The 10,670-nt window shown below is 38.1% G+C and overlaps 1 protein-coding gene across 1 annotated transcript in view; it reads left to right on the top strand.

The window, feature by feature from the left end:
* Positions 1-206, top strand: part of APLF (aprataxin and PNKP like factor) — a gene marked incomplete at both ends in the record, with an annotated part of 86,795 nt that extends 86,589 nt beyond the window's left edge. The window contains one exon of the mRNA XM_080711941.1: positions 28-206. Within this exon, the coding sequence (XP_080568067.1) occupies positions 28-206 (179 nt within the window). The remainder of the gene's footprint in view (positions 1-27) is intronic.
* Between the last annotated feature and the right edge of the window lie 10,464 nt (positions 207-10,670).

The raw sequence follows: 10,670 nt of genomic DNA on the forward strand, positions 1-10,670 counted from the left end.
TTTATTTGTCAGGGGGAAGCGTTTTAGATGAAGATGATGATGTTGGGCAACTCAATGAAAACGATGACTTTATAGATGATGAGGATGAAGAATATGAGCCGACAGATGAGGATTCTGACTGGGAACCAGGAAAAGAAGACCAAGAGGGGGAAGACGTGGAGGAGCTTCTGAAAGAAGCAAAGAAGTTTATGAAAAGAAGAAAGTAACCCTTTCTTGCAACTATACAGGGCTCACATTTACTTTTTCTCTAGGGAAAATATTCAGGAAATAAGGGGTACTTAAGTGATCATTATTTTCTTTCTTTTGATAGTTACACTTTTATAGTTGACTCTGCAAGTAAAATGTTGAAATGTCAGCCTTCAGTATAGCAGGTAGCATTTATTTTGTTGCCTTACCTTTCCTTTGCTATTTAAAGCATCTGAGGATAGAAGCAAAGAGGTCAAAGAGTAATAATATGTTTTATGTACTTTGTGTATTGGTAATAAAAAGTAAAAGCTATAAAACTTTGCTCTTTTTTCCCAGAGATCCTGCCTTTTGTATTGTACTATGCAAGTATAACCAGTCAAATTACCAGATGGGTGGGAAAGCATACGTCTTCCATTTTATCAAAACCATTCTTGAAGCAAAACCAGGCTTTTAAAGATGAAAGCCATCACATAATGGCTATTACTTTTCTAGTACCCCAGGTGTGAGCTTTACAATTTAATATGCTACTTTTGTCCTTTGAAACTTGGGGAAATGATTACCAAATGGATTCTTAAAATAGATTCAGCTAGGCTAGAGAAGAGAATGTTCACCTTGCAGGGAAGGTTATTTTGTGTCCTATAACTGCAGTTTACATTATGTCTGAGTTAAAGGTAGAAGAACTGAAAGAATTTGACAGTGTTTTTCAAACTGAAGTCCCACTGTCCCCTATCTACATTAAGAATATAAAAATGATTTTAACTATAATTTTCTCAAATAACATTAGTTCTTTGGACCACCAAGTTCTTTGCCAGTGTTTAAGATTTTGATTTCTTATATCAAAGAAGAAACTCCTTCTTCAGTTTTATGAAGTATATTTCTCTTTTCTTAAACAACTTTACAACTACAAATACACTTCATTTTAGGAATACTAAAATTGTAAACTGATGTTTTTTTAAAATATGGTTTAGAATTTTTAATATAAGTTGTGTATATGTACTCAGAGATAAAAGGCATATTTTAATCATAAATCACTAAACTGAAAACATCCTTATTAAGCACTAATATTTTCTACTGTAAGAGAACTTAATAATTTCTGTCTTAAAATACCAAAGCAGGCTGGGCATGGTGATGCACACTTGTAATCTCACTACTTGGGAGGCTGGGATATGAGGATCAGGGGTCTCACTGAGGTGTTATTCTTAATAGCCAAAAACTAGAAACACCAAAATATCAACTGATAAATGGACAAACAAAATGTGATTTTTATTTTTTTATTTTTTATTTTTTTGCGGAATTGGGGATCGAAACCAGGGACATTCATTCTATCTCCGAGGTACACCTCCAGGCCTATTGTTTTTTTATTCTTTCTTTCTTTATTTTTATACAAAATTGCACCACTTTCATTAAGGCTTTTAGTTTACATTTGGCCACCTTGAAGTAGTTGTAACATTAGGTTGGTCAATTTAAATACTGTGGCTCCCTGTTGGATAGACACACAATCTTTACACCCAAACATTAATGCATACAAAGCAACAAGGCATTGTTAAATAAAACAGCAAGAGTTACTGCAAATTAGGCCTTGTGACCAATTACAAATGATTAACATTACCTCCCACATTCACATCCACAGTACTTGTCGACCATTTAACATCTCAACCAATTATTCTTTATTTTGAAACAGGGTCTCACTAAGTTGTGGAGAGTCTCACAATTTGCTTAGGCTGGCCACAAACCCATGATCCTCCTGTCTCAGCCTCCCCAAATACTGGGATTACATGCATGCGCTACCACACTCTGCTAAAATGTGATATTTCTGTGCAGTATAGTATTATTTAGCCATAAAAAGGAATGACATACTGAAACATGCTACAGCATGGATGAACCTTGCAAACATTATGCTAAGTGAAAGAAGCTAGACACAAAAGACCACCTATCATATATAAACTCGTTTATACGAAATGTCCCAAATAGGCAAATCCATACAGACAGAAAATAGATTGGTGGTTGCTGGACCTGGGCAGGGAATATGGAGAGAGACTGTTAATGAAAATAAGGTTTCTTTTTGAGTGATAAACATGTTCTAAAATTAGATACAAGCCGGGCGTGGTGGCGCACGCTTGTAATCCCCACGCTTGGGAGGCAGAGACAGGAGGATCGCGCAGGTTCCAAGCCAGCCGTGCGTGCTGGCTTAGGAGACCCTGTTTCCAAATAAAAATGTAAAAATAGGTCTGGGAGTGTAGCCCGGAGGTAGTAGGGCTTCCAGGAACCCCAGTACCACCAAAAAAAAAAAAATAGATACAGGTAATAGTTACAAATATACTCAAGACCAATGGATTATATACTTTTGAAGGATAAATTTTATGGTATATATGTAATATATTTCAATAAACTTTATCTTAAAAGAATGCAAAGGCTAACACTAGTCTTTTAGAAGTGAAAAAGCATTTAATATCAAAAGATATTCTTAATAGTAGAGTTATATTATAGTTTATGGTAGCTTGTTTTTAAGGATAGTTTGATGCAACTTTTATTTATTATTTATCTTATTTTTGTAGTTCTGGGGATTGAACCCAGGAAAATTTTTCCTCTGAGCTATATCCCCAACCCTATTTTTTTATTTTTTTATTTGAAAAAGGGTCTTACTAGGTCACTGAGAGTCTCACTAAATTGCTGAGGCTGGCTATGAACCTGTGATCCTCCTGTCTCACCCTCCCAAGTACTGAGATTACAAGTGTGTGCCACCATGCCCATCTTGATACAGCTTCTATAATCATCTTGAAGACACTTGAGTAACACTAATGTATAAATATATATGTTAATTGATTGTAAAGATTGTAATGAAAATTTGCCACTTATGATTAGACAGTGCTCAACTGTAATTTCCAAAAAGGGAAACTGCTGACCTCAGGGTATTGGTGGTCTCAAGAGCAGTATTAACAAAAATGTGATTTCTTAATTTGTTGCTATCCCGAACAGTGGAGAAGAGTCAATTCTCCCAATTATGGTGCCCATGGAATTTAAACTAAATCCCGGCTTCCTCCATCATAGTAGAGATTACAACAGATATTTTTCTTATCCGTATGCTTAATTCTGAAGCAAATATGTTTGGTTGATCTTTGAGAGAAGGAGGATTTCCTACAACCCTGAGAAACTAGAGACATGAAGATGTGGGACGAAGACTTGAGGCACCCACTCTGCTTTTCCACCAGATTGGGGATTATCTTGTTAATACGATTTGCTTCTAAATCTATACAATTCTAGTGGTTATACACATTAATTGTAATGGAGGCAGACAGACTTTAAGCATAATTCTTCCAGAATGGAGATGTAAAGCTGAGAATAAATGGGTAATGACTTTCTGGCAACTAAGCGTGAAGAGTTCAGTATCACTGATAAACTCCAGGGAGGGGGGACCGAGCATCGACAGGCTGCATCCAGCCCTGCTCTCCTAGAGTGCCTCCTTCACAAGGAGATCAATTTGTTGGTCATGAATCTCTAATGGTGTGTGTGTGTGTGTCTGTCTGTCTGTCTGTCTGTCTTCTATACCCCATGATAGACTCCTACCAGTCTGTAAAATGAACCTCCAAAGCTACATCTCTGTGAAACATATCAAAACAAAAGTGATACTAATTATGGCTGACAGTATTATCTGCCATACTAATACAATGGTGCCTAGTAAAGTTTATTATTTTAGTGCACCACAGCAGTACTCTGTTGTGTTTTAGACCCTGTTTCAGGTGCTAACAATTCACAAAAGAACAGAGTCTCCATTTGCAATGTGCTTGCAATCTATTTGAGTTGACACAATATTTATCCATATCTTTTAAGAATTTGTGCAGATGTCTAAGGCCAGCCCAGACCATCCTATTAAACATTTCAGCTTCTTCCATTTCCAGCAAATATGATCCACTAAACCCAGTTCTATTTTTCCACAACACTGTTTCTTAATGTTCTGTGTAATTTTTCTGGGTCTAATTTTCTTGCTTCATCATAATGTAAGTGCCACAGGGGGTTCTGTCTACATTTTTCACTGCTATTTTGTAGTTACAAGAATATTAGTTGGAACATAGCTGGTGTGGATATATGACTCTTTGGCTATGAAATATTATGAAAAAGAGCAATGTAGCATGGGCAGAAGCAAGATCACAGAGTTTTCATGAAGAAATGGTGGGGAAATATAAAATATTGGTTGCAGTCACTTCAGAGATGTTCAGATATGAATAAGAGTGGCAGAGGTTTGCCTTATCATTACTACAGTGAGAACACAGAGCACGTTTTATAGGCACATGAATCTGTTGAGAGAGAGGTTGAGAAAGTTTGAATGTGAAAGAATGGATATTTGTACTTCTATTAACATTATTCAACTTAATCAAATTTATTAAAACAGTGACTCAGATTTTCTGTGCATCAGGATCCCTTGTGAAGCTCTTTAAAAAGTCAAGCACTTTATCGAAGATCTACTGGGTCAGAGTCTCAGGGCACACATACTGGTATTAAACACACTGTCTGATGGGACGCTGTGAAGGAGAGCACTGGGGAGAGGCAGTGTGAGCCCATTTCCATGGATCCTGTGAGCAATCCAGTCCAACCCCAACAACGAGAGTCAAGCACAGTCAGAGGCACCTGAGAAGAAAGTTGATTATTTTAGAGTTTGGGATTACCCTGTGAGACTTTCATTTTCATGATGCATAAAAGATGGAATGCCAGGTGTGGTGGCGCACGCTTGTAATCCCCGCGCTTGGGAGGCGGAGATGGGAGGTTCGCGCAGGTTCGAAGCCAGCCGCGCTGGCTTAAGAGACCCTGTTTCCAAATAAAATATAAAAAATAGATCTTGGAGTGTAGCCCGGAGGTAAAAGGGTTCCATCCCCAGTACCACCAAAAAAAAAAAAAAAAAAAAAAAATGGAAAGCCGTGAGTAGAAGTAGCCAATGTTGACCAATGTTGACCCAGCATGGTGGTGCATGCCGGTAAAGGCGGAGATAGGAGGATCACAGGTTTGAGACCAGCCTCAACAACTCAGCAAGGACCCTCAGCAATTGAGCAAGACCTCATTTCAATAAAATAAAACAGGGTTAGGAGGATAGCTCAGAGATAGGTATCAATACCACTGAGTGAAAACCTCCAATATAAAAAAAAGTAGCAAATACTCTTTGAAACCAAAAATTCTAACTACAGGACTTCTAGAAGCGTCGAGGATACATCATTCTTGAGAGTTTGCACTTCAGTGCATGTGAACTTAGCAGCTTACTCTGACGCCACCTAGACCACCAGAGATCTTCCTGGGACGATGTGCAGTGAGCAACATTGCATCTGTGGAGTCACAGTGAATTCGGCCTGTGGTGTAATGAAATCAGAAGCAAACAGCCAAGGCCTTGCTAAGTTTCTGCGGCTGGCTGTGAACCTGTGATCCTTCTGTCTCAGCCTTCCAAGTACTGGCTTTACAAGCCAAGGACATGGAGAATAAAGCACAGGAAAAATAAGTGTAACCAATGCAAATAGATTAAAACTTATTCTTTGTGAAAAAAGAGATCAGGGGGAAATTGTGAACCATTTAGAAATAAGCAACTGTGAAGATCTTGTTTTGCATATCAGGTATAAAGTACTTGAAGGAGAATAACTTTAAGTCTTAAATGTATAAGGAAGAAGATTAAAAATAAATGAACTGAGTATCTTACTCGAAGAGTTAGGCAAAACCATCAAACCCAAGGAAAGGATAGAGTTAATAAAATCTCAAGATAAACTGGAAAAAGCATCAGACTTGATCAATAAAACAAAACAAAGTCTTTGAAATGATCAGTAAGATAGACAACACTTAGCTAAAAAAGAAAAAATATAAGAAATAGAAGGATTAGAATTATAAATGTGGGTGTATGGGGATATATATAACTTCATGTCAATATACTTGTAAATCTAGATGAATACATGACTTTCTAAAAGAACATAATTTTCTAAAATTTACTTGAAAGCTATTTTAAAATATGAATAGATCAAAGCTGCAGAGGAAGTTGAAAGTTCTTAAAGGTCTACACCTAGTATAGCACTAGGTCCTGCGTATGCAAGTGAATTCTATCAAACCTTTATTCAACAAATAATTCTCCTGTTACAACTATTACAGGTGAAGAAGACCATGGCAACCTCCCAATTTTTTAGCTGAAGACAGCATTGAAAAGCTCACAAACTAATTTCAGTATGAACATAGAAAAGTCCTAAATAATTTTTCATCTGATTCATTAAAACATCCCAACCTGGAAGGATCGGTCCTGAGAGCCCAAGGGTAGTTCAGTGTCAGTAAATCTACTAATGCACTTCATCACATTAACAAATTAAAGAAGGAGCAACTTAGCATGATTTCATGACAGGCCAAGATCTGTACTAATAATCCAATACTGTTCCCTTGAAAAACTAATACAAGAATTCCTGGTAGGCTCGCAGTAGAATGAAACTGCTTTGACTTGATGAAAGTATTCAATAATTTTCCAGAGTCAATGTTTGAATGCATAGAGAAGTACTACAAATGTTCCCAGTGTTCCCTGAAACAAGGATGTCCATTATCACCTATACTTTTATATTCCTCTGGGCATTCTTCCTTGGATAGTAGAAATAAAAAGAAGTAATAGTTTTATATATTATATGCAACATGTTTGGCTATTAGAAAACACAAGACTATCTACTGAAAAATATGAAAACTAAACAGGATTTTTAAAAAAGTAATTGGCTAAGTATAATATCACCAGAAATTAACAGCTTCCTGGTATATCAACAGTTACCTAGTTAGAAAAGTGTAACTAATAAGCATCTTATTTAAAAGATCAATAGATGATGCCGGGCATGGCGGCACACGCTTGTAATCCCCGCGCTTTTGAGGCGGAGACAGGAGGATTGCGCAGGTTCGAAGCCAGCCGCGCTGGCTTAAGAGACCCTGTTTCCAAATAAAAAGTATAAAATAGGTCTGGGAGTGTAGCCCGGAGGTAGAAGGGCTTTCAGGAACCCCAGTACCACACACACAAAAAATCAATAGATGAATAGATTGCAAAATTATGGGAAATTCACAAGGTAGAATGTCCGTCCCTAGGGCTCCGGCCCACAGAGCCCCAGGAAAGAAGACACAAACGCCGAGTCTGTTGATGATGCTTCCTCTTTAATGCTTCCCCGGTGTCCCCCTGAGTTCCCCGGCGTTCCCCCTCAATGCGCACAGCAGGCAAATATATCAGTCTCATAACCCCTCCCTCATCACTCCACCAACCCCAAGCTTCCCACAGCTAGGGCATGCGCATTTCTAACCCTCTCATAGGCGGGCTGGTGGTAGCACGAGGCGCTGCATCACTAATCATCCGTAGGACGCCTGATAGGGCTCACTGCGCAGGCTCAGGGCACCGCCAGCCTCGTGAGCCTCGTGACTTGGCAACATGCCTAGGCGCCATCTTGAGTCCACACTGGCAACAAGCCTGGGTGCCATCTCGGTCCAGCCGAGTGGGCCCCGACAGTAGAATTCTACTCAGCAATAAAGAAGAACAAAATCATGTCATTAGCAAGAAGATGGAAAGACCTGGAGAGCATTATGTTAAGTGAGATCAGCCAAGCACAGAAAGAGAAGGGACATATGTTTTCTCTAATATGCCCAAACTAGGGAGCATTGGGGATACCAGAGGAACTCCAGATAATGGAGGGGAAACCTCAGCAAAGCCAGATAGGAAGGGGAGGGGAGGAAGAAGGCTGAGGTTGATTAATGGAAAAGCTACATTCGAATATGTGTATACATGTGAACATAATAGTTAACCTGGACACTCAGTTTGCACCAAGTACTGTGTGAATATATGCCATTGTCAACATGATCCACACTATGATGTGAGACTATAGTGCACCAATAAAATTAAAAAGTAAGTAAAAGATTGACAAAACCCAAAATGTTTGGTAATAAACCTAACATAATTGTGCAAGATCTTTACAATTAAAACTTCAGAGGATATGAAGCTTTTATAAAAGGATATGGACATCATGTTTCTAGGTAGAACAATAGGGTGTTAAAAGATGCAATTTTTTCCCTGAATATAAGTTTAGTCTAATTTTACTCAGAATTTCAAATGGACTATTTATAGTTTTACACTCTGATTCTAACTTTTTTGTTAATTTTTCTTGTTTATTTTGGTGGTGGTACTGGATATTGAACCCAGGGGGGTTCTATATTTTAGCGACAATCCCAGCCCTATTTATTTTTTGCAAAAGAGTCTTACTAAGTTGTTGAGGGCCTTGCTAAGTTGCCGAAACTGGCTTGGAACCTGTGATCCTCCTGAGTGAGCCTTCCAAGTACTGGGTTTACACACATGTACGACTTTATTCCAGGTCTAAAGTTATTTTTAAAGAAAAAAGCTCTAGACAAATCAGAAATTTTTGAATAAGAGCAATGAGGAGACTTAATTACCTTGTTAAATGTTTATATCTAAACAGTAGAGCTATACATACTTCAAAAATGGCATTGGTGCAGGAAAAGACAAATAGATCAATAAAACAGAATAGAGACTCTGGAAACAGACCCAGGTGTCTGTGTATATATGTGAAGACTTTTAAAACTCTATGATAAGAGTATATTTTTAAGTCTACAGAATTTGAAAAACTGAAAATATATTCTTGCCCCAGATTCTAGAAGTAAAATTCATGTAGATTAAAAAGCAAACAAGGAGTCATTCTTCATAGACCTAGGAAAAATAAGTCATAAACTTAATATGGAGAAACAAAAGAATAGTCAAAGCAATTCTCAATAATAAGAACCATGCAGGAGGTCTCACAATTATACTTCAAATTATACTACAGAGCTATAATAATCAAAACAGCACGGTATTGGCACAAAAACAGTCACACAAACCAAGGGAAAAGAAGATACAGAAACTAACCCAAGCACTTATAGTCAACTGATCTTTGACAAAGGGGCCAAATACATACCCTGGAGAAAAAACAGCCTTTTCAATAAATGATGCTGGAAAATAAACTGGCTATCAACTTGCCAAAAAAAAAAAAAAAGGAACTAAATTCTCACCTTTCTCCTTGAACAGAAATCAAGTTGAACCTGGCGTGGTGGCGCACGCCTGTCATCCTAGCGCTTGGGAGGCTGAGACAGGAGGATCGAGGCCAGCGGAGACCTTCAGCAACTTAACAAGACCCTTGCCAGGCATGGTGGCACATGCCCGTAATCCCCGCGCTTGGGAGGCAGAGACAGGAGAATCACTCAGGTTCGAAGCCAGCCGTGCTGGCTTAAGAAACCCTGTTTCCAAAAATAAAAAAGTATAAAATAGGTCTGGGAGTGTAGCCCGGAGGTAGAAGGGCTTCCAGGAACCCCAGTACCAGCAAAAAAAAAAAAAAGAAAGAAAAGAAAAGAAAAAAAAGAAAAGAAAAAAAGGAAGGAAGGAAAAGAAAAGAAAAGAAAAGAAAAGAAAAGAAAAGAAAAGAAAAGAAAAGAAAAGAAATAAAGTTGACATGAATAAAAGACCTGGAAGCTGTTAGCGGAGGGCATAGGTTCAACACTCCAACATTTAGACACAGGTAGAAACTTCTTCAACAAGACACCCAAAGCTCAGAAAATTAAAACAAGAATTAATAAGTGGGATGGCATCAAACTAAAAAGTTTTTGCTCATCAAAGGAAATCAAGAGTCTAAAGAGAAAGCCTACAGAATGGGAGAAGATCTTTACCAGCTATCCCTCTGACAGAGGTCTAATATCTAGAATATACAAAGAACTTCAAAGACTTTACATCAAAAAACAAATAACCCAATCAAGAAATGGCCAACTTAATAGACTAGACATTTCACAAAAAAGGGGATAGAAATGGCCAATAGATACATGAAAACATGTTCAAAATTATTAGCAGAGTGATGCAAATTCTATCTAACCCCAATCAGAATGGCAATCATAAGAAGTTCAATAACAATAATGTTGGCGAGGGTGTGGAAAAATAGGCACTCTTCTACATTGTTGGTGGGATTGCAAACTAGTCCAGCCACTAAGGAGATCAGTGTGGAGAGTCCTTAGAAAACTGGGACTGGATCCACGAAATGATCTGGTCATACCACTACTGGGTATCTTTCCAAAGGAGTCGAAACCAGTGAACTACAGTAATATATGCATACCCATGTTCATAGCAGCACAATGCACAATAGCCAAACTATGGAACCAAACTAGGTGTCCATCGACAGATGAATGGATTACAAAATTATAGGAAACACACACAATGGAATTTTACTCAGCAATAAAGAAAAATAAAATTACGTCATTTACAAGAAAATAGAAGGACCTGGAGAACATTATGTTCAGTGAGATTAACCAATCACAAAGAGCGAAAGGTCATATGTTTTCTTTAATAGGTATAGGATAGGGAGTAATTGGGATACAAGAGGGATCCCAGATGATGAGGAGAAATGTCAGGGGAGCCAGGGAGGAGATATAAGGGTAGGGGTGGAGGAAGTGTGAAGTTCATTAATAGATTTAAACTACCA

The sequence above is a fragment of the Muscardinus avellanarius genome (genome assembly GCF_963383645.1).
Source record: "Muscardinus avellanarius genome assembly, chromosome: 15".
Lineage (NCBI taxonomy): Eukaryota > Metazoa > Chordata > Mammalia > Rodentia > Gliridae > Muscardinus > Muscardinus avellanarius.